Source organism: Schistocerca gregaria, chromosome 4, assembly GCF_023897955.1.
Source record: "Schistocerca gregaria isolate iqSchGreg1 chromosome 4, iqSchGreg1.2, whole genome shotgun sequence".
Lineage (NCBI taxonomy): Eukaryota > Metazoa > Arthropoda > Insecta > Orthoptera > Acrididae > Schistocerca > Schistocerca gregaria.
The window spans coordinates 122,772,361-122,797,699 of record NC_064923.1 but is presented as its reverse complement, the minus strand read 5'-3'; the positions used below and the strand labels follow the sequence as shown (position 1 = coordinate 122,797,699).

General features: G+C 39.9%; 1 protein-coding gene across 1 annotated transcript in view; it reads left to right on the top strand.

Annotated features, from left to right (window-relative positions):
- LOC126266599 (L-serine dehydratase/L-threonine deaminase-like) overlaps window positions 1–25,339 on the top strand; it is an 82,600-nt gene that overhangs the window by 37,451 nt on the left and 19,810 nt on the right. Inside the window, exons 5-7 of the mRNA XM_049970919.1 lie at window positions 3,992–4,116; window positions 23,502–23,604; window positions 23,687–23,811. Of these exons, the coding sequence (XP_049826876.1) occupies window positions 3,992–4,116; window positions 23,502–23,604; window positions 23,687–23,811 (353 nt within the window). The remainder of the gene's footprint in view (window positions 1–3,991; window positions 4,117–23,501; window positions 23,605–23,686; window positions 23,812–25,339) is intronic.

Here is a 25,339-nt window from a genome sequence, read left to right as displayed (position 1 = left end):
CAAATCTGTCGTTCGCACTGTTCCCACATTTGTGGTCGACCATAGTAAGACTGAGAATCTTTTTGGTTTTGATGCCTTTCGAGTTTTTGGGTTCTCCTTAGATGATTCTGTCAATATCGTCTCTGATGCTATTCCTTATGCTCAATTGTATTCCTTGTTGACGACATTTTTGTCCCTTTTCTCTCCTGGGTTAGGCCGTGCAAACAACTTTGGAGCTCATATCACGCTCTAACACACTGCTCAGCCTAAGTTTCTTCAGGCTCGGCCCATTCCTGTGGCCCCTTGTGATCTGGTCAAACGGGAGCTGGATTGTCTCACTGCTTCAGGGGTCTTGCTTCCTGTCACTTCCAGTAAGTGGTCCTCTCCTGTCGTTGTCGTTGCTAAGCCAAATGGTGATATTCGTCTCTGTGGCAATTTCAAAGCCTAAATGCTCATTGCATTATCGACACTTACCCTATGCCTCAAACTGAAGAATTGTTCACTAAACTTGCTGGAGGCCAGTATTTTTCTAAACTTGACCTGTCAGAAGCGTATCATCAACTACCTCTGGACGCTGCTTCCCACCAGTTTCTGGTCCTTAACACGCCTTTCGGCCTCTGTCGATACCAACGATTGCCATTTGGGGTTGCCAGTGCCCCTGCTCTCTTTCAGGGATTCTTAGAACAATACTTGCTCACTGTCCCTGGGTGTATAAATTACAAGGATGACATTGTTGTCACTGGTTCCACCACTGATGAACATCTTGTAAATCTCCACACACTTTTTCGTGTCGTACATACTGCCGGTCTTAAGTGTAATCTTCAGAAATCAAAATTTTTTCAGGCATCTATCACGTACTAGTGGTTTCAACTCTCTCGGGATGATATTTGTCCATTTCAGCAAACTGTCGCTGCGATCGTTGTCCTTCCTTGCCCTACATCTGTTAAGGAACTGCAGGGCTTCTTGGGGAAAATAGCATAATATCACAAGTTTTTACCATATGCTGCTTTTTTCACTGGTCCGCGTCATGCGATGCGGCTTTCCAGAAATTAAAGACTATGCTGAAACAGGCCCCGTGCCTAGCTACTTATCGACCTGGCTAACGTCTTGTTCTTGCCACGGACACCTCTCAATACAGAGTCGGTGCAGTCCTTGCGCACCGTTTTTCTGACGGTTCTGAACAATTCATTGCTTATGCCTCCAAAACGCTCACGAATGCCCAACAAAAGTATTATCAAATTGAAAAAGAAGCTTTGGCCATTATCTTCATAAGTTTGATGTTTTTTCTCTATGGATTCAAATTTCATCTTGTTACGGATCACAAACCACTTGTTTCCTTGTTTCATCCATCAATGTTACTTCCCGACAAGGCTGCACACCGCCTCCAGCGTTGGGCTCTTTACTTGTCTCGTTTCAATTATGAGATTCATTTCTGGCCGACAGCTCAACACGCGAAAGCTGATGCCCTGTCTAGCCTTCCCATGGGTCCTGATCTGCCATTCGATAGGGACGAACTTTTGTGTTTCCACCTGGATGTTTCCGAGCAGTGGGTTGTGGGCGGATTCCCCATCACCAGGGACCAGTTGGCGGCTGCTACGGGTTCTGACCCTACCTTCTCCCGGGTTTTATGCTGTATTCAGAAGGGTTGGCCAGATCGTCTGTCCGCTAAGACTTCTGATCCATTGCGGAACTACTACACTTTGCTTGCATTACTGCCTCACAGCTAGGGATGGTGTTATCCTCCTTTCCACCGAAAATGCTTCGCCGCTTGTTGTGGTACCTGCATCTTTGCGTGCTTCGGTCTTGTGCCTCCTTCACCAAGGGCACTGGGGTGTGTGTCACACAAAATCTCTGGTGCACCGTCACGTGTACTGGCCTGGCATCAACTCTGAAATCACACACATGGTCGCTGCCTGCAGCCCTTGTGCATCACAGGCTGCCGCCCCGAAGTCATCTTCATCACCGTGGCCTTCTCCTGAGAAGCCCTAGTAGCATATTTGTGCTGACTTCGCGAGGCCTTTTTTAGGTACTTATTGGCTTCTCATTATTGACGCCGACTAACTTTCCTTTCATTGTCCGTTGCACGTCGCCTACCACTGCGGCAACAACCAATGCTCTAGTTCGCCACCAAGAGACGTGCCCATGCAGGAACCAGATGACCATCATCTGTCGGAGCAACTCTACTTGCCTCCTTTTCCTACGGATGCGGACACATCGCCAATGCCTCCTGTTATAACAACCAGACTTGCCGCAATGGGCAGATTGGTGCACGGGGCCCCAGCAGATTCGACTCCCACGTCTCCTGTCATCTCGACCCGTTATCATCGGGGACACTTCCATCCGTACGGGAAGCCTCCTCCTCGAGACTTTACGGCCAGTCAAACAACACCTATGGATGTTAGCAATCTACAGGCCACCTCCATCAAGACATGTGCAAAAACTTCAAAGGGGGGGGGGGGGGAGATAAGTGTTGCAGGGCTATAGACATATCAGCCTACTCTCCACTATAACAAGATTTGCATGAAAATAATTTCCAACCTCGGAAATAAATATTGAATTTTGATCACGCAAAGGAATGAATTGGCTTTTTAAGTGGATATAAGACAGTGGACCACTCACAAGTGGTGAGTAAAATATTTAAATGGAGTGATGAGTATGAATTACCTATTTGTTTTGTGTTTGTAGATTTTGATTCAGTATAAACAAAATCTGTACAGCAGTGATTCAACTTGTGATAGTGTGCTGAAAAATATACAGGGTGCCTGAAATTCACACCTAAGCTCTTTGCTAGATAATGAATTTCAAAAATGTAATTCTGCATTATTATTTCTTGGTTTTCTGCATCAGTGAATGATCACTAGTTTTGAGCATGTCCATTCGTTATCGAAGTATTACCTGTGTGGTTCTGAAACGATTAATGAAATAACATTTAAGCTATTCACAAATCTTCAACTTTGGACATTCTGCGTTCTTAATATAAGTGCTGTTATACACAGAGTCATCTGTGCTGTGACAGAGTACAAGTGTTATTTTATTAATCATTTCAGAACTACTCAGGTAATGGTTTGATAATGAATGGACGCATTCAAAACTATAGATGGAGTCGTGAATGATCCCAGTAGAGTTTACGCTTGTTCTGTGCATCTATGTTGCACACATTCTCGGCAAATAGTGAGCTGCAGTAGTGTTCTCAGCACTCTGCTGTGAATGTTGAAAGTAATGTGAGCATTAAATGTGATCGTAGTGAGTTACTTATTGACTTTTTATTCCATTTGTTGTGTGTTGTCATTACTGATTGTGGTGGTAAGCAAGAAATTCTGTACAAGTAGAGATATATAATTTACAGTATACATGCTTTCTTCAAATGATGTGTACGGGCATACCGAAGATGTCGCTTGGAACTGGCAGCACTGCAGTCTCCATCCGTGTCTCGAGCTGCGCGAACTGCCATCATTCGTGGATTGGACTATAGTCACCATTCACCTAATTTGTCAGCATGACAAAGAGAAAAATAAAGTAGTAATGTGGTAGAATACATTTGTTGATCCCTCTACGAATGCAGTGTTGGAATTCTACAAAAATATTCTTTGTCAAAAATGTTGTCTGTGGTCTTGTGTGTGTGTGTGTGTGTGTGTGTGTGTGTGTGTGTGTGTGTGTGTGTGTTTGTTTTCACTGAAGGCCTTGTTGGCCGAAACCTCACTTTTTGACAGGTTTTTTGTTGTGCCTATCCGACTCAGCATCTCTGCCACATGGTGAGTAGCAACTATCCTTTTCATGTTGTTCTGATAAAATATGCACTGTGACTGTTTGCATTTTTGAATAGCAGTGCAGACAAATCTCAAGTATACACCATTGGGTACTAGATACAATTTTTAATCATAAGTGTTAAGTACCATGTCTTCAGCAACATTTGCAAATTCATAAAATATTATGGTTACAAGCATTTAAAAGAAGCTAGTGATTGTAAACAAGTAGATATCCTCTCTCTTTCTCATACAGGTTTTATTTGCAGGGAAGGTTGCACAACTGTTGTACAAGAACTGAGTTCAGAAATGTCCGAGAGACCAGCTGTAATAGTTGCGTCTGTAGGGGGTGGTGGCCTGTTGACAGGTATTTTGGATGGCCTCAAGGAAGTAGGTATGTACACAGTTTACCTAAGAATACATACAGTCATTTGCATTTAGCATGTGCTATTTTTCATTATTCATTTATTGTGTTGTGTTGTGTAGTTTCCATCATGAAGGAATAAAGGAATACCTTTAAGAATGTAGAATGGCTTTAAATGTGAACATTTTAGGTTAGGCTTTACTGTGATTGTTGTGAGTGGTGAATGAAACAACAAGTTTACTGTTTCAACAGTGACTGGCAACAGTAACTTATAGTTTCATTTGATGTAGAATGAGTTAAGACATACATTAAATCCATGAAAGAACAGTGAGAAACTAATTATTCACACAGATTCAATAATTAATTGTTACATCTATGTATATGGTGATTTTTAAAAGGACTTTGCAACTTTACTTACATACAGAACTTTATTGAGATGGCTTAGACATATGGTTCAGGTGCCATCTTGTTGCAAAAGTTTCATTCACTCATTGTTGCGGTACCAAATTTTCCCACTAAGAATGGTGGAAAGTTGAAAATAAAAATGGCAGGCTTCATAGGACCTGAATATGTTCGTTGTATGGAAGAAACAAAGTCAGCAACAAGTGATCAACATAAATTTTACTGATAACTGTAAGGAACCTTGTATAGGCCCACAATTCACTACCGGCATCAGAAGTTCATTTAAACTGGTTGTAGAAATCATTATAACATATCTCCATGTCACCCATGAGTTTCTGAGGCTATTGTTGAGAGAGTGAGAGTGGATTTTGTGCACAGTCCCAGGAAATCAATGCATTGTGCATTATGAGTGCTTGGAGTTCTTCAATCAACTGTCTGAAGAGTGTTATGAGAAAGATTGCACCTGAAGCAATACAGACTAACATTGTTACATGTCCTCTCAGATACAGATGAGGCATGTTACGAATTTTGTTAAAAAATGTTATGCTGGACTGAGGAAAATGAAACATTGAGTACTCACATGGTTTTAGCAACAAATCAACATTTGCCATCATTGGGAATGTCAACAAACACAACTGCAGGATTTGGGGCAGTGAGAAGCCAAACCACTATGTGGAAAACATTCATGGTAGCCCGAAAGTCTAGTTATTTATTGTGCCTTCAGTAAAACTGAGGTGTACAGACCTCTCTCTTTTCCACAAAAAAACCATAAACGGTTGCATGTTTCTGAATGTGCTCCAAGTTTTTATTCCAGGAGTTACATGATGATGATCAAGATGGACACATTCACTTACAAGACAGAGCAACACTTCACTACCTTAGAGAAGTGCAAGATGCTCTCGAAAATGACTTGAGGTCATTGGATTGTTTTTTTTTGTGTGGGGGGGAGGGAGCTCCAATTTGATGGCCACCCTGTTATCCAGGCTTGAACCCCCTCCATATTCCAAGAGTTAATAGGTCAGATTATTGCCGCAGATATGCTGAAAAAAGTGTAGCAAGAAATTGATTGCAGATGGGACATATGCTGTGTGTTGAATGGCAACCACGTTCAGCCAAAGTGAAACTGAATGTATGGGATGAAACTTACTGTATTTTGGTACAAGATCATACCTCTACTACCAGTATATGTCTTCTCAATAAAATTCTGCATGTAAGTAAAGTTATGAAGTCTGAAAGACTCACCATGTATTGTTTGGTCCTGCACAAAGGCAGCTATTTCTCTCCTACTTCTAGATTAATGGCACAATGGTATGCTGCTGCTCTTCCCTTTCCACTCCCTGTTGTTACAAATCAAGGCTACAAGCAAAAAATATTTCATCCAGCATTTTTCTAAAAGTGACATCATTTTTTTAATCTGTTTCATATATCCAAGTCTAGGGCTAATCAATTTTGATCACCTGTTCTGTGATCAGTATGTATGACATTGTTGTAAACAGCAGCTTTTGTTGAAGATACTTTTTCACAAAACTTTCTGGCAGACTAAAACTTAATCTTCAGTTAATATGTTAAAGTGAAGTGTTTCCAAATAAACTAACACTGCTGATGCCAAACTTTCCAATTACTTTCATGTTTATGAAAGATCTCTGCAGACTGGTGTATGATACAAATTATTGACTTAATACAACTCCACCCATATCTTGGATTAATTGTGTGTACATTACCATCCTTACAACTTTCACCTTTAACTAGTACAAATTCTTTTGCATTTGTTACATGACTAATTGATCAGCACATGATTGGAGTCATGTAGTGGCCAAAAACGCATATTGCTTGTAGTGTTATTACTGCAGTGTGCAAGCTTTTCACCATGATTTGTTTACTAGAATAATCTAAAATCAATCATCTTTGGAATTCAGAAGCACTTCGTTTGGCAATGAGGGCACTGATGATCTAAACAATCAGACAAAATGTGCAAATGATGCAATGGACTGTCCAGTGCGTTTGCAAAAAGGTCTTTAAGATGGGTCAGGGGAGACATGTGGAGGCATTAATTTGTTATAAAAATTCTGGAACATACTTGTGTAAAATGACTTTTTTTGAAACCAAATTCTTTGCATGAATCAATATAGTTTGTGCATGAATCAATATAGTTTGTGCATGCACCAATCCTTTGACAGTATCTGAGAACTACCCCTCGAAAATATGTTAAATTTAATTCAACACAATGTTGCCTTCAGTAAACGCTGTTTGCATGTGATCTAAACGTAACTTCTAAGAGCTGTTTTGAGAATCTTGTATGGACAGGAGCTAGACCTGTGTCATTGTGAAAGATGCAGGTGTTGTAGCAGTTGGGCATCACAATCAGTAGAGGTTGCAGTTTAGTTCCTATAACAAAGTACTTGAAACCATGATGTTCCAATCACATATTTTAGATACTGATCACATGTTTAAGGGGAAATTTACACCACTAGGAGTACGCCATGTAAAGAATGACAAAAACTTACAAATATTGGTAGTGTAGTTGGTCACTCAGTTCATTACATGTCAATATTATGAAAAGGATAGACTGCTACTCACCATATAGCAGAGATGTTGAGTCACAGTTAGGCACAACAAAAAGGCTGTTAAAGGAGTAAGCTCTCAGCCAAAAGACCTCATTTTGAAGTAGACAATATACACAGGCACACATTCATGCATCTCCATTAAATGGTGCGTAGCAGTGTATTATTTGCATAATACTGTCCTTATTCCATCCTGGATTTTCCATTGTTTAATTCACTACTTGAGTATGAGCCAATGCTGTCAGTGGTTTTGTGATTGGAACTTAGGTCCTTTCAACAACTAAATGGAGTAAGCTACAAAATGTTCCTTGAACATATCTACCTGGAGTTTCTGGGAGATGTGGCATAGAGAATTCATTAGCTAATGTTCTTTCAGCGGTTGGGCCAGACACAATTTACACTCAGTGCGAGGAATCCCATTGACTTTCAATCTTTTGGAAGATGAATTGGTTATAGTGGCCCTATTCAGTGGCTAGTTCAGTAGCCAGGTATGAAACCAATCGGCCATTTTTTTTTTTTTTTTTTTTGAGAAGAGCCAGAAAGTTCAGTCAGTGCTCACATGGACCTGCTTTCTCAATTTATCACAGTCATTAATAGTATCTGTTTTTGAATGTAATGAATTGCTTTGTAGTCTTTCATTACCATAGCAGCAACATTTTTACAAATGACAACTTTGTAGTACCATTTAGACGTGACATAACTTATTTTAAAATTTTTTATTTGTTGTTGTTGAAACAATGACAGTTCATTTTGCTTACAATGAGTGTTTGAATCAATGGTGTTGTGAAATAATAGATTTTCATGTGAATGTTTCCATTTGGTGATTTTTTAATGATTTTTGTAAAGGCTTAACTCAACAACAGTACCTTGAATCAGTTCATTCAACTTTTTGTTGTCAGTCACCATCAGGAAATATTGTTTGCAGTTGGTTAAGAGACTTTTGTAATGTTGATAAATATTTACATGTATAGTTATATATATTAAAACAAAAATTCCAAAACTTACCAAGCAGGAAAGCGCCGGTAGACAGGCACAATAAAATAACACACACACACACACACACACACACACACACACACACACACACACACACACACAAATTTCGAGCTTTCGCAACCGGCGGCTGCTTCGTCAGGAAAGAGGGGAGGAAAAGGAAAGATGAAAGGATGTGGATTTTAAGGGAGAGGGTAAGGAGTCATTCCAATCCCGGGAGCGGAAAGACTTACCTTAGGGGGAAAAAAGGATAGGTATATACTCGCGTACACACACACACACATATCCATCCATACATACACAGACACAAGCAGACATATTCTATTTTATCTACATGTATAGTTTCTTTGATATAGATGTATTCTTAGGGATCTCAAAGACTGTAATTTTGTGTGAATTTTTAGCTGTGAAAGATGTTGTTCCTGATGGAGCCTTTACAATTAAAAAAAAAAAAAAAAAAAAACAGATTAGTATGAATTCAAGTAAGAAAATGTGCAAAGAATGTGATCAGGGCAATTTAAAATCCACATACAACATTGTACCAGGAGACAAAACATGCATGTATTCGAATGAACTGCAAACTAGCAGCAATTGAGTGTTCGGCTGTTCCAAGATGAACCAAAGCCAAGAACAGCAGTTCATTAGTTCATTCACGAGATACTTTCAAGAAAATGGTTGCTTTTATTCCTTTGTTTATGCTGGATATGTCACAACTATTTCTCTAAAGCATCACAGAACAATTAAAGCAGACTGGTACTCAACAAGTTTTAAAGATGAATATTTGGAGAAACAATAAAATGATATATACCCAAATACGTTTTACTTCCATTGGTTGTGTAAAAATTTAAAAGGCAGCCATCTTGAGTGTATATTGTAACAGTGCCTGACAAGAAACAGTTCTGTATTATTATTATTACTATTATTATGCACTTACTGCATGGAAACAAAGTTGATAGATTGTTCATTGTCTGTAAGTTTTCATTATCTGGCTCTACACATACCAGGGTCCAACTTCAAGCCTGGGAACAAAAAGGCCAGAGAGTGGTTAAATAGATCATCTAAATTAAGTATCCTGAGTCATTAGGAATCTTTTCTTCGCATTTTGTGTTGTCGCGTTTGCATTGGCACACAGCGAAAATTTGGGTGTGATACCATCCAATGACAAGAGGTCATACATTAATAGGATTTGTGAAGAATGACAAAATGCTTGTCCTTAACATATTCTTCCAGAAAAAAGTGAATAAAAATTGAAATTATCAAGGACCAGATTGAACTAGAAATTAAATTTAATACAGTTTATCAAATAGTAAAGAAATTTCACAGGATCTGTCAGTCCTAAACCAATTTATACTCTCATGTGATCACAGATTTATAAGATGCAGAATATAAATAGATTGAATGACTGAAAAAGACAGATGCATCATACGGGAAGTCAGAAGTATAGATTATGGTAAGACAAATAGGGAAGTTGACTATATTAAATTAAGCAACAATTTCAGCATATTAAAAATGGAAATGTGTCACCCAGAATGTAATTACACACATGAAAGAATGATGCTTTCCAAACACACCCAACTTTTCCATGTAATCCTCTTCCAGTTCTGTGGCTTTCCTCCAGCAAAATACAAGAGCATTTATGTCCTGCTGGTACCACACACCCTACTTTTCCATGTAATCCTCTTCCAGTTCTGTGGCTTTCCTCCAGCAAAATACAAGAGCATGTATGTCCTGCTGGTACCAGACCTTGTTCTAGTGACAAAGCCATTGTGTCCACTGCATGAATCACCTGTTCATCGCCCTCAAAGAGTCTTCCATGACTGCTATTCTCTAATGGCCCAAATAAGTGGAAGCCTGAGGGAGGTAGGCCAGGACTATAAGGTGGTTGGTTATCACCATCCAACCCTATTTCATTGTGTGTTCAAAAGTCCTAATGTGCGGCTGAGCCTTATTGTGTTGAATCAAAACATACCCTGTGTTGTTATGGTACCAAATGCACTGGAAAAGCTTTTTGAGTGTGTTTAATGTGTTCATATATGCCTTCAAATTAGTGGAACTGCTTCTTGGTATCACAACAATGAGTATCACACTCTCACAGTCCCAAAACAGTCATTATCATCTTGCCAGTGGAAGCAATTGCTTTGAATTTTTGCTTCTGTAGAGAGTGAGGAAGAAGTCATTCCAGTGACTGTCTTTTTGTTTCAGACTCAAAATGGTGAACTCAAGTTTCATCACTTTTTGCAGTCAGAAACAAGAAGGCCTCTCCTTCAGTTTCAAAAAGTTTCAGCAATTCTAAACTTTTTAAATTTGGTTTCCACCATAGGAACCCACATGACACACCCTTCTGAATATCGAAGAGCATGGATAATTGCATCCACACTTCCTTTGCTGATAGACAACATCAACACCAATTGCCAAGCTATAATGTGCTGATTCTCAAAAATGAACATAAGTATGCTGCAACAGTCCAGGTATGACAACTGTGGTTGGAGTCCTGCTTGCTACAAATCGTGGATCTCTGCTGAACCAACTTGTGGTGGCATCTTCTGTACTCCTGTTAACTACAGATACTCCATAAGCTTCACACAAACATTTTTGAATACTCCCCACAGTTTCATTTTCCGCACTGAGAAGTTCAATGAAAACTCGATGCTTTTAACATACATCACTTACAGACACCGTTTTGGAATATCGCTGCTGCTATACTGTCTGTCTAAGGAAACAAATTCTGGTGTACACTCATGAAACTTCAGGGAGAGGGTACATAATAATTCATATGCGACTTCATCATTGGCTTGGGGAAAAATGTGAGACATTACTGCCTCAACAACCCTCATATTACACAAACATAGTTGAATGGAACAATTATTCAACAACTGTGCTTTTGCAAAGAGCAAAGGATGTTGCAGTTACAAAGAAAGCAAAAGAAAAGAAAATCTCAAATCGAACAACGCAGCCATTAAAGAGAAACCAAGAGTTTCAAAGCACACAGTAGTAGGAACGTGATAGGCTGTGCTGGATTAAATAAAAATATTTTTAAATATATTCAACATGCTCTTACGAGCAAAAGCTGCTCGGCCAGCTGCAGCGTGGCTTATTTAGTGCGTGCTGTGCCTAGTAAAACTAGAGGCACTGCACCACTCAGGCTACGCGTGAGGCTAAGTCTGCTCTCTTAAGGTAGCCAAGTCCCTCATCACCAGACGAAACATATTTGCTCCCTCAAGGTCACACTACGCCTAGCACATAACCATTCGTAAATAAGTCAATGAAATTTTTTTTTAAAGATAAGGAAATAAGGAATTTTTTATTCTCTGTAATACAACATACAGTCACCAGTAATCTTTATTTTTATAGTAGTTGTTGTTGCCTACTGTGGCCCAAATAAACAGGCATTCATCAGCCTTCAGCTTCTTCTTTCTTCTTGTAGACAAATTAAACAGCTTTTCTGGAACCAAGGTACCATAGGGAACCTTTGCTAGTAGAACCATGCAGACTATGGTGGCCTTGAAGCTTTGCCTGATGCAAACATTTTGGCTTGGAAGACTTGGAATATAGCATAGAGTACAGGGTTACTGGCGAAGGTTTCCTATGATACCTTTGTTCCAGACAAGTCCTTTAATTTGTCTACAGGAAGAAAAAAGAAGCTGAATGCTGATGAATATATTTTTATTTGGACCAAAGTAGGCAACAACAGTATCCCTGTATGAACTGAGGATGGCCTCAGAATCCATGCAACAGCATCGTCAGTGACAGCTGCACCCTGCATGCTTGTTAGCCACAGACAAGGCCACCTCCATATCCGAGATAAGGCCCACCGCAGAAATACCGAGTGCACATTGGCTTCTTTCCAGCCCTGAACGCTATCTTCTTAAGGGGTTCCATAACACGCCTAAAAGGGAGCTTCTGATAACTAGCAAACCCTCACCCACATGTGCTTGTTCAAACCCTTCTGGAGGAATGGCAACATGTCCTTTCATATGGCGAATAGATAAGGCTAGACGACTTTCTGCCTTGAGTGACGCGAATGATGATATTTCATTCCCTTTTTTCCGGCTATTTAACACGGCGGCTCCAGTCTTCCTTCGCTGATTCCGGAGTGATGATTGGCGGCCGTTGGCGATCCCTAATTGGTGGATGGTGATATCATAGTGTGACCATCCACACTGGGAAAAGGCTCGTGCTTGTGCATAGTTCGCAGTATGTTTGGCGGGAACGCTCTAGCGCCGGCTGGTGGAACGTGCCGGCACTAAGTTGCAGGCGCCGCTTAACTCTGCCACGGTAGCCGACCGTTACGTTTGTGTGGCTGTGCGTGCCACAGCACTGTAATTACTGTACAGCATTCTGTGTGGGCATGGCAAGTAATCAACTGTCTACTCAGATGAATCTGCATCATAAATTTGACAATCCAGCTGTGAATATGCTGCACATCAAAACATAATTGACTTCAATAGCTGCTTCATTATGTATGTGGGAACTGTTTCTCCAACATATCTTACAGTGTAATGACCCCCTGCGTCACTTTACCTCTTTCCACACCATCCCTTTCCCAGTCACATCATGTCCTGCATTTTCAATACCCCACGCCCCCCCCCCCCCCCAAAAAAAAAAAAAAACTCTTATTTTTCTCTCTCCCTTCCTCCATTTTCCTACCCCTCTCTTCCTGTCCCTGCCCCCCCCCCCCCCCCCCCCGCAACCACCACACCACACACCTATTCATCTTTCTAGATCTCTTTTATGCTCCATACCCTGTGCACCTTGTGTCTTGTGCAGCTGCTGAGGTGTGGCCCGAAAGACCTACTTCTTTCCCACTATCCCGTCCCCACCTTAATCGAGCCAGGCAGTTGGCTTTTGATAATCCGTCTCACCGTGGGCATGAGAGTGTGCATTTGAGTCTTTGTGTGGTGTTTTTTGTGGCTGTATGTACTATTACTAGAAAAAGATCAAGAGCTTGAAAGCTAAAATTAAAACTGTTTCCTGTTACATGTTTCTGTGTTCTATAGGTTAGTGGTTGTCTTTCCCCTATTTTGTGAAAATAAATGTTGGATATAAATGACATTTGATCAGTGAAGATGGCACAACTAACAAAGACAGAAAACTGTAGAAGCTTTTCAGTATTTTCTTACATGGTTGACGTTGATCAAGAGATGAATCAAAGCATAACAGTTAATAAAAAGGACATTCCAGCAATAAGGCAGATGAAGTGTATCAAGTCATTTGAGATATGAAAGGATAGGGCAACTGGGAATGATGATATTTCATTAAAAATCATTAAATCTGGTGGAAAGCTATACCAAAGGCAGTTACAAAATTATTTTGCAAAGGACAACACTCACCCAAAACTGGAACAATGCTGTAATCATTCTTTTTCACAAGAAAGAAGACATGGAAGACTTGTCAACTTTTGCACCATAATATAGTAAGTGTTAACTAAAATTATCACCAATTACATATAATAAAAATAGATTTAAATGAGACAAAGGAAAAAGCCAGCTTTAAAAACAATGCAGCACAATAAAACCAGTTGCAATTCATGGACAAAATAATTACATGGAAAATAAGAGTATTTAATTCCTTGTCTGGCATTTATAAGTTTGGAGAAAGCTTAAGACATGACAGGAAGGGCATCCAGCCACTCTGTGACATCACCAATGGCAAATCCAATAATAACCATGCCAATTCCTTTTAGGTATGGGATACTGGCAAAAAAAAAGATAAGGAAGCTTTAGACTCTGTGTCAACAAAACCTGTACTGATGTTGTTGAGAAACAAGGCAGTTATCCAACCTATGTTAGTATACTGAAAAATATAGGTTGATGCTACAGCTTTATTTGGTCTTCATATCTGTAGACCTGGGCCCAAGTAGGTGATACAACTGCCAGGCAGTCCTGAATGGTCTGTCTGTCTGATGGACAGAGACTCACTATTGACAGTGCAAATATTTATGAGAATGGGCCCTACTGGAAAGTAGCTAAGACATGATGACACTATTCAGACTTTTAATTAATGTCTCCGAGATGTAAACTGGAGACCTGTGTATAACTTAGATAATGCCAATTCCAAGTATAATTTGTTTACTAACAAAATGGCTCTAATATTTGGAAATACCTTTCCAAAAGAGATACTTTTGTAAGGCCCAAAATAAATAAGCCACGAAAAAGTCATTGATCGCCATTGGTGTAATGACTTCATGCCACAATAAAATAAAAAATTAAAAAGAAAGGGAGTTGTACACTGCATCAAGAAATACAGAAAACCCCCTGTAACATGCCACCTCAGTAACATCTATCCAGTGACACTTACCTGATGGTTTTGAAGTAGTCCTTGTTGACCTCTTTCCTACATCTACAACTATACTCTGCAACCCACCATAAAGTGTGCGGCAGAGACTACATCTCATTGTACCAGTTATTAGGGTTTCTTCCTGTTGCATTCCCTTACGAAGTGTTGGAAGAATGACTGTTTGAATGCCTCTGTGCAGCCAGTAATTATTTTGATCACATCTTCACAATACCTATGTGAGCAACATGTAGAGGTTTTAGTATATTAGGAAGAGTCATCATTTAAAGCCAGTTCTTGAGACTTTCTCAGGATAGTTTACGTCTATTGTCACGAGTCTTCCAATTCTGTTCCTTCAGTATCTCTGTGACACTTTCCCATGGATCAAATAAACATGTGACCATTCATGCTGCCCTCCTCTGTATATGTTCAGTATCCCCTGTTATTCCTATTTGGTATGGGTCCCACACGCTTGAACAATATTCTAGAACCAGTTGCACAAGTGATTTGTAAGCAGTCTCCTTTGTGGACTGATTGCACTTCCCCACTATTAAACAAATAAACTGAATACTGTCACCTGGTTTACCCACAACAGAGCCTTCTGTGATCATGCTGTTTCATTTCCCTACAAAGTGTTGCATACCGGTATTTGTCTGAGTTGGCCGATTCCAGCAGTGACTCATTGATACTACATTTTTTTCATTTTGTGAAGTGTACAATTGTACATTACTAACATTTAAAGCAAGTTGCCAGTCTTTTCAGCACTCTGAAATCTTGTCAATATGTGCAAGAATATTTATGCATCTTCTTTCAGATATCACCTCTTTATCGATAACTGTATCACGTGCAAAAAGTCTGAGGTTACTATTAATATTGTCCACAAGGTCTTTAATATACAACATGAACAGCAAGGGTCCAAACACAGTTCCCTGGGGCACACCTGAAGTTACTTCTACATCCGTTGATGACTCTCCATCCATGATAATGCTCCTACCAAAAAGTTCTCAATTTCACTTGATGCCCCATATGATTGTACTTTCGACGATAAGTGTAGGTGTGGTACAGAGTCAAATGCTTCTTGGAAATAAAGAGATGCTTCATCTATCTGCCTGCCTTGATACGACGCATTCAGTATGTCGTATGAGAAAAGTGCAATTTGGGTTTTACTTGATCTATGTTTACAGAATGCATGCTGGTTGGCATGGAGGAGGTCGTTCTGTTCAAAATACCTCATCATGTTTGAGCTCATAATATGTTCTATGATTCTACAACAAATCAGTGTCGAGGATACTGAATGGTAATTCTGTGGATCATGTGCACTACCTTTCTTGTAGATAGTTAGAAGACGGGGTTAAATAAGCCACAGATTCAGTATAGAATCTGATAGGGATTCAGTTGAGTTCTGGAGCTTTGTTCAGTTTTTACAATTTTTACAATTATAGCTGTTTCTCAAAACCACTGACGCCAATACTTATTTCACTCTCCTTGTCAGTGGTAGGAGCATTAAATTGGGGCAAACTCCTAGCTTTTCTCTTTGTGAAGGAACATTTGAAAATGGAGTTAAACATTTCCTGCTTTGGTCCCCTCAATTTCACTTCCTGTCTCATTCACTAGGGACTGGATACTAACTTTGATGCCACTAACAGCCTTTACATAAGACCAGAATTTCTTTGGGTTTTGTGAAAGACCATTTGACAGTGTTCTGCTATGGTAATCTTTGAAGGCTTCATGCATTGCTTGACAGCCAAATGTGTTTCATTCATCATCTCTCAATCTGTAGCCTTAAGCTTTGTTTTACACCTATTATACAGTAATTTATTACAGTTATTTAGAAATTTCGTTACAGTGACTGTGTACCATGGGGAGTCCTTCCCATTATGAACTGTTCTACTGGGTACATATCTATCCAGTGCATGGTCAATTATTCTGTTAAATTTGAGCCACAGTTCCTCTAGATGCTCCTGCCCTGGGCTGAAAGTTTCTGCCCTGTGCTGAAAGTTTCATGTTCCTCATTGAGATATGGCACTACTGATTTTTTATATGTTTTCCTTAACATGTATATCTTTCTGCTTGTTTTACTTGTCCTTTCAAATTTGGCAATCACTTTTGCTACAACCATTTAGGGTCACTGATACGAGTTCAATGCGGATGTCCTGAAAGAGGTCAGGTCTATTTGTTGCCATTATATCCTATTTATTTCCATCATGACTGGGGCTCCTAACGATCTGTTCTAGGTAGTTTTCAGAGAAGGCATTCAGTAATGCTCACCACTAACAAAACTGTAATTTTCCCCATCCTTTTGATATACAATTTTCCAAAAAAATTCCTTGCTATCAGTTTCAGGTTTCAACTAGCTTTCTGCACATCGTATTATGTGAGCTTCACAGCTTTGCAGGAGTGCTTCAAACTCTGGCACTTTGTTGTGAATGGTTTGTCAGTTAACCATTAGGATTTTGATACTCTCACCTGAGGAAGGCATTTCTCGTAATCTTACACCAATATATATGGGTTTCCTACACTATTGTCATTTGGATTGTGTGAAGAGTTGGTTAATCTAAAAAACCCGTGTCCGACCATACACGCAGTAGTAGCCTCTGCTGTGTTGTGCGCACCTGACCAATTTAGGGGGACGCTATAGTTCTCAACCCTATGGCTCAAGTGCAGAAACTCATTGCCTAGCTTGTCACAGTACTTTTGAAGTCCTTCCACCTGATTCAGAACCAAAGAGCCACAATCAGTTCTGGGGGAAGAGGGGCAATGTTGCAAATTGTGAGCTTTGTTGAAACTCTAAGCACAATTCTAGTCTTCTCAACCTCCTCTCCCAGTCGCTGGAGTGACCAAGTATTGCCCCAGAGCCCAGATGACAGGCATCATTTGTTCCAACATGTGCCACAGTCTGCAGGTGAGTACACCCTATTCACTCAGTGGCTTCTGGAATAGCCTCTTCAACAAGTTGAACGTGGTCCCTGGGCATACACATTGAGTGCCGTTATGTCCTTTTGTGTCCCTTGCTGCCATTTCCACAAGGGTTATCATCATTCACCATACGTTTGAACTACCAACTAGTGATGGACTCCTACCTTTTTTCGTTTGCCTCCTCTTGACACTGGACAAATCAGGTCCTCACTGGTTCCCATCCACCGTGTACAGGACGTCTACCTCTATCATTGAAATGCCTCTCACATTCAAATAGACGAGTAATGACAGATACCGTACTTTCTGCAGAGGAAACAGGGTCCACAGGAATGGGTAGTACCTGAGGTACTGGTATGACAGCTACACAACTCTTGAGAGCTCTTCTGACACACAGACTCACAGCAGCTACCAATTGGCTGACAGAAGCCAGTGTGATTTCCAGCATCTTACAAATGTCAGCCGACATAGTCCATGTTTGAGAAAAGTATTAACAGTGAGGCTGCATTTTAGGACAATGAACAAATAATTTTAAATTAAGAGGCTGATTATCTTTTAATCTGTTTAGCTAAAAAGTGGCTAATTTTCTATAATAATGAAGGCAAATATGTGAAACAATATTTCTATTAAAACAACAGAAAAATGTTTGGTAAAAATTACTAGTTTCCTAAAACGTATTGACATTAGTTATAAACTCAAAGCAGAGTTAATTTACTATAAATGCAGATCATATATAAGGCTACTCCTCTTTATGGGAAAACTAGGTGTAACACAATTTGTTAGTTAAAATATCTGCTACAGTAACTAAAGTACAAATGCTTATTTACTACAAATTAGCTTACGGAAAGGACAATGGTAACTTCCGAAAATTCTCAAAAATGCACATTTATTTGCATTGATATATAATGAAGTAAGGGAGTGAACTATTCTTCCCCCAGTAATGCGAACCACTCGTGCTGATTTACTACGAAGTTAGTTGCATATCCAAAGCACTCGTACTAGTAACTTACAAAAATATAGATTTGTTAGCATCTGAAAATTCTGAAAAATAATCTGTTTTGATGTAATTATACAATGAAATTAGATAACTATTGTTCTGAATGAGGATACACCTACTGGTCTCAAAACTTTTATAAGAGCACAAAGAAGCATACAATTGACGATAACAGTATGAGTTTATCGCAGCACTTGTGAATGTTTGAAATTTCACAATACAGTACAAATGGAAGCAATGTGCACAGAAGAATTTCAAATCTGCACATGTATCTTGTAAATATGCAGTCTCACACAAAGGAGGATTCCAAAATGAGTTTTTAAATATAAATAACTGTGTGGATTGCACGAATTTTTCACTTGGCTGTTTCTGTGTCAACTTCTATACTGGCATGCCGAAGAAGAACATTGCAGTGTTAGTTTAACTCAGTCAAAATCTCTAAAATGTGCAGCACCAACAAAGCATGTCTCCTGCTTTGTTGCAGCTAACAATGTGGTGTGATGTTCTTTGGATACTTTGCAAAGAAATATATTATTTCTAGGTTTGTGAAGTTGATAGTTTACTAAATACTAAATGAAAACAGTTTTGTCATTGAATCTTCTGTGCTCATAAATTTGTAGATTATTGCCTCACTACATATGTCTCATTAAGATTTCACAGAACAAATCGTCATACAACAACTCTTCCAATCACCTCCGAGCAAGGATGAGGCCAAAGTTTCTGTTATGCCTGTAACTCGAAAGAATTTACTAATTATCACAAACATTCAACATAAATGTTTAAAACTGTTCTTATGTAAATTGACATTTAAATATTAGAAAAACTCTCCACCAGTACAGGCCTCATAAGGCCCAATGACACCGACGGACTGCTGTGTCGTCCTCAGCTGATGGGTATCACTGGATGCAGATATGAGGAGGCATGTGGTCAACATACCACACTCCCAGTCTTTTTCAGTTTTCGTGACCAGAGCCATCACTCATCAATCAAGTAGCTCCTCAATTAGCCTCACAAGGGCTGAGTGTATCCCACTTGCCAACAGCGCCTTGCAGGCTTGGTCGGTCACCCATCCAAGTGCTAGCCAAGCGTGACAGCACTTAACTTCGGTGATCTAACGGGAACCGGTGTTACCACTGGGGGAAGGCCATTGGCTAAATATGAGATGCTACTGAAAATTTTTGGGACTGGTGCCACCATCTGTGGAAAACCTTACCTTTGGACTAATGGTCACCATCACCCTCGAAGTAATTCCCATCCGCACCTACTCACGGGTCCCAGCACTTCTGCCACTGGTCGAACGGTTTCTGGAAGTCCTGTTCTTTGAGGGTGTTTATCACCACCAGCGATGCTTCTTGAATCCTCTCTAGAGTGTCGAACTGACGGTCTTTCAACTTGAGTTTCAGTTTTGGGAATAGCACGAAGTCACAAGGTGCCAAACCTGGTGAGTACGTTGGGTGGGGTACAACCGCCACGTTGTTTTTTGCCAAAAAGTTCCTGGTGAGCAAGTACATGTGACAGGGTGCGTTGTCGTGATGGGGCAGCCAGTTCCCTTGACGCCAGAGTTCAGGCCGGCGTCGCCAAACATTACAGTAGTATGCGGAATTCACTGTTTGGTTGGGTGGGACGAATTCTTTGTACACAATTCCCTTGGTATCAAAGAAAACAATGATCATGCTTTTCACGTGTCTCACTTTTTTGGGTCTTGGAGAGCGTGGGCTCTTCCACTGGGATGATTGTTGCCTTGTCCCCCAAACACGTGGTGAATCATTGCAAGGGTCTCCGTAGCACATTTCCTGAGATTCGCACAGCATTTGATACACATGTGCTGTTCTGTTCGTGGATCCATCGTAAAATCACCACGCACCAAACGCTGTGTATTACGGAAATCACTGTGGACAAGCAACACATCCTCCCAGCTGAATCCCACTCCACACACTGACTCATCAGATATGCAGCTCTCGCCATCTAGCAGTGCAAAGATGATCTTCTACTACTACTACTACTACTACTACTACACCAGATGACTACACAAGATGACTACACCAGATGACTACACCAGTCCCGAAAATTGTGGATTCCACCTCGTATTATAAAGTTTGGGTGAATATTTATGAAAATGACTTTACACAAATGTTATGTATGTACTTAATTAAATTGTTCACAGGCTGTATAGAGATTTAAACATAGAATAAAGGAAAGGCAATCACTCCACCTATAGCTGACTGATGCAGGGCGCATAGAAGCACGCAACACAAAACAGCATTTGCACAAGCTTACAAGTTCTTGCTCTTACTGTATTAAAACTACACACACACACACACACACACACACACACACACACAGAAATGGAGTGGGATTATACTATTGGCTTATGACAACAGGTGGTGGCCTTCCTCAATCTTGACTGGGGTAGTTAGCAGTGGAATGCAAGGGGGCAAAGGAGGAACAAGATTCAGCAGAAGGCTGGTACGGAAAAATCATGCTGACGTGAAACAAGCAGATGAGACTGCTGTGGGGAACTTTACCATGAAAGAGGAAACTGAATTATACGGAGTAGAAGAAAGGTGTAAAGGAATAAGGAAAAATTTGAATGCATGAGTTAGAGTGGAGTAAAAAAAGTAACAGAGGGGGAGGGGGTGGGACAGATGAAGTACAGTGACTGACAGAGATTGTGGAAGCAAAGAGTATACTACAGACAGAGTTCCCACCTCTTCAGTTCAGTAAGCCAGTGTTAAAAGGTGAACTCCAAATAAAATAGATTGTGATGCACCCTTTGCAATTGACCACATAGTATAGAAAGTGTATGGTCCAATTGGCCTTCGCCCACAATTTAGTGATGGCCATTCATTCTAGTGGATTATCTGTTCACTATCAGACGTAAAATGTTATGCTGAGAGACAGGTAAGAATATCGTGTAGGATGGATGGGCAGCTGAAATCCACTTTTTGGAGTGTGGGAATAATTTTGGACAGGATATTCCTTATTTTGAACTTGGCTAGCCCTGCAGAGAACATGATTTAGTAGTTGTGTTTCTGGCTAGCACTGTGTGACAGAGAGATGATGTTTAGTAGCTGATCAGCAGGTATGAGAAGAGAGTGAGGTTTGTAAGGATACAGGACATTGAGAGCTGTTTCTCAAAAAAAATTGGGATGATGATTTTGGTCTCTGAATGCCTCAAAAGGATGTTCAGCAAGCTGGGTGAAAGACTATTCTCAACAAATGCAACATCCACAAGCGACAAGGCTCTACAAAATTGTATTGAATAGATCGCTTCTGCTGAATTTGAATTGCTGGTGGAAGGAGAAGTAGTTGTGTATAAAGATTTAGTTGATCATGGTTACTAAGAACAAGGTTTGGAGACATTCAAATGTTGATGGTGCTACAATGCGGTGGTGGTGCAGACATGAACATTGACAGTGTTTGTGTAAATGGATGTGATATCAATAGTGGCAGAGCATGAGCTGGTAGAGTCAGGAAAGGAAGATGAAGGTGTTGGTTTCCAAGTGCAACATAGCAACCAACCACAAGTCATGGGGTTACCAATTTTGAGAAGCATACAAGACATGGGTGCCCATAGAGTTGTAGGAGTGAGAATAGGCACAGATTCCAAGATGTATGTTTTAAGAAAAAAAACTAGGAATTTCAGAATTCTGAAATCACTGCACCAAGTCTCGTAGCTTTATGCATCAGGCAGCCTGCTGATGTCCTCCTTAATATAATTGCTTTAACTGGTGGTACTTCATCAGCAAAGAGGATGATTTCATGTCAGGATCAGTTTTTTTGATGGTGTACGAAATGATTGTGAAGTTGATCTCATAGTGGACGGATATAGGAAAGGAAGGAGAGAACAACACAGCACAGTGTCCTATAGCCATTTTTGAGTTTTTCATTGTGAGGCCAGTGCCAACCATTTCACACATTTCCAAGCTACTCAGAATCTGAAACACTTCACCTTCTTCAAATTAACTTAAGACATCTGTATGATGTGGGCTCAGAGTGAAGCCATGCTATTCATGAAGAGTAGTTCCTTTCTCATTATGCTGAAAGATTTGTTGAAGGTTTCTAATCCTAACCTTGTTCAGAAAGAGATCTCTTGTGACTTGTGATAATGATCTTCTCACACCTGTTGACCTTCCAAGACTTCAACTAAAAATTGTCACAATCCTTCCTACTCATCACAAAGTGGTATTCCATCACCTACACGGCATCCTTCTCTGTCTATGCCCATCATGCTTCCAATGTCCTTCTACATAGGTCACACACTTGGGGTGGATTCAGAAGTAATACCTTTATCATACTTTCTATATGCTTCCAATTTCCTTCTACATAGGTCACACACTTGGGGTGGATTCAGAAGTAATAGCTTTATCATACTTTCTATTACAGTCCTGACATTGCTGTGTGCTACCCCATCGGAGATAGGGCCACCTGTCAAAATCGCCACATAATATTCCAAATTTGTTACAATCAGTAAATGCAGATGTAAAAAGGACTTTGAAAATTTTTGATTGCTGAAGTGTGGCCTAAAGCTAGCTGAACTACCCAGGTACTGTGAAATGCAATATGATTGACTTTAATGGCTGTGTTACAGCCAATGCCTCTTGGATCCTCACCCACACTATTCGTTTTTTTTTTTTTCCTTTTTTTTCCTTCTGTTTTGAGTTAACATCGGTGTAAAGTACTTGAAGTGTATTAGCAGACAATGAAAATTTGTATCCAACTACTACTCAAATTCTGATTTCCTGCCTATTGTGAGCAGTCATCTTACCATTAGGCTATCCAAGCATGACCCATGGCCAGACCAAATCTTCCATATCTTGTCAACAATGAGTCTACAACCTACACTCTTACATCCGTGGTGTGTATTCCTGTATAGGGGAGACATTTGAATTGAAAATTGCAGGCCTGTATTATTCAGAAGTTCCTGAGGACATGCAGGCCTGTCAGAAGGAACATTGCATTGTACTTCAGAACAACACAGGCACTTGAATAGCACATCAATGTAAAAATTACATAGTAGTTTTCAGAAGGGATAACAAGATTTTAGAGAGTGTGTGTGTGTGTGTGTGTGTGTGTGTGTGTGTGTTCCTTTTTTCATGTTTCTTGCTTGTTATCTTTATGTTAGTCTGGAAATAACATTTGTGATCTAACAAAAATTTATGTTGCAACACAATAATATACAACTATAAAAGTGACAATATAGGCTTTAAAAAAACTTGGGTGCTAATGGACTTTTGTTCTCCAATAAATAATCTAAACACATTTTGTGTTTTCTTTAGGCTGGCAAGATGTACCTGTCCTTGCAATGGAAACAAATGGTGCCCACTGTTTCAACCTATCTATGAAAGCTTCACAAATTGTAGCAATGGAAAAAATAACCAGGTTAGTGTCAAAAATGTTGCAGTAGTTTTGTTTACATATATTGACAGTTTTAATAACTGAATGTGGATTTTTGATGTTGCAGTATAGCTACATCCCTGGGAGCAAGAACAGTTACTGAGGGACTAATGGAACGTGTGCCCCACTTTAAAGTAATATCTGAAGTTGTAGAGGACAAGGCAGCAGTTCAGAGCTGTCTGAAGTTTGCAGGTATATTTTCACCAGAACATCTGGAATCTTAAAAATGGGAATAGCAGTAAAATAATTTTTCAGTCGCTATACAAATTTTGCAAATACTGGACACACGTTCTCTGGGAAATGTTATTTGGTAAACTATCTCAGTATATTTGTTAAAGAGAGCTAAATTAAGATAATTTGTGTTTGTAAAAGCATGGGGCACAGGAGGGGAGGGAGATATATATGAGAAGGAAAGTTCCTACACTATATCATCAAAAGTATCCAGACACCCACAAAAATGTACATTTTTCATATTAGGCGCATTGTGCTGCCAGGTACTATCAGCAACCTCAGTAGTCATCAGACATCGTGAGAGAGAAGAATGGGGAGCCCTGCTGAACTCATGGATGTGAACTTGGTTAGGTGATTGGGTGTCACCTGTGTCATATGTTTGTACGCAAGATTTCCACACTCTTAAACATCCCTAGATCCACTGTTTCTGATGTGATAGTGAAGTGAAAACATGAAGGGACATGTGCAGCACAAAAGCGAAAAGGCCAACCTCGTCTGTTGACTGGCAGAGATCGCAGACAGTTTAAAAGGGTCATAATATGTAATAGGCAGATATCTATCCAGACCATTTAAGGTTTGAGCAGCTGCTCCATAAGCCACACATCACGCCGGTAAATGCCAAACGACACCTTGCTTGGTGTAAGGAGCATAAACATTGGATGATTGAGCTGTGGGAAAACGTTGTGTGACAAACCACGGTACACAATGTGGCGATCTGATGGCAGGGTGTGGGTATGGCGAATGGCCAGTGACAGTCATCTGTCAGTGTGTGTAGTGCCAACAGTAAAATTCGGAGGTGTGTTATGCTGTGGTCGTGCTTTTCATGGATGGGGCTTGCACCCTTTGTTGTTTTGTGTGGCACTATCACAGCACAGGCCTACATTGGTGTTTTAAGCACCTTCTTGCTTTCCACTGTTGAAGAGCAATTCGGGGTTGGCTCTTTCAACATTATTCAGCACCTGTTCATAATGGACGGCCTGTGGTGGAGTGGTTACAAGACAATAACATCCCTGTAATGCATAAACAGACATAATGTCCTATGGGATAACAGCAATCAGTGATTTTATAATGTTACTTAAAAACTGTCTTGATTGCAAATTTTTTTTTATTCATTGACCGGTTTCAGTTCATTCAGAACCATCTTCAGATCTGTAAAAATAATGATACTAATTTACTATTTCATGGAAGCAAATCTTTTTCATCCTATCTAATCAACATCAAATGTACCAGAGCGTACCTGATATTTCAGTTACAGGAGTAACCCGTCCAAATCCAGCAATTTTCACATGCTACGTCACATAAAATTGGTTGGCAGAGTGCACGTCATTTATATTTATTATAACACTATTACCGACAGGTGGCGTCTGGTACATTTGTTACATTCCATTTGCACATACTGTATTCAGTAGATTTTTTTTTAAATTAAAAATACTTAATTAAAATATGTAGATGTCAAGGTTAAAATCTGTATTTGTCAGCATTAATAATA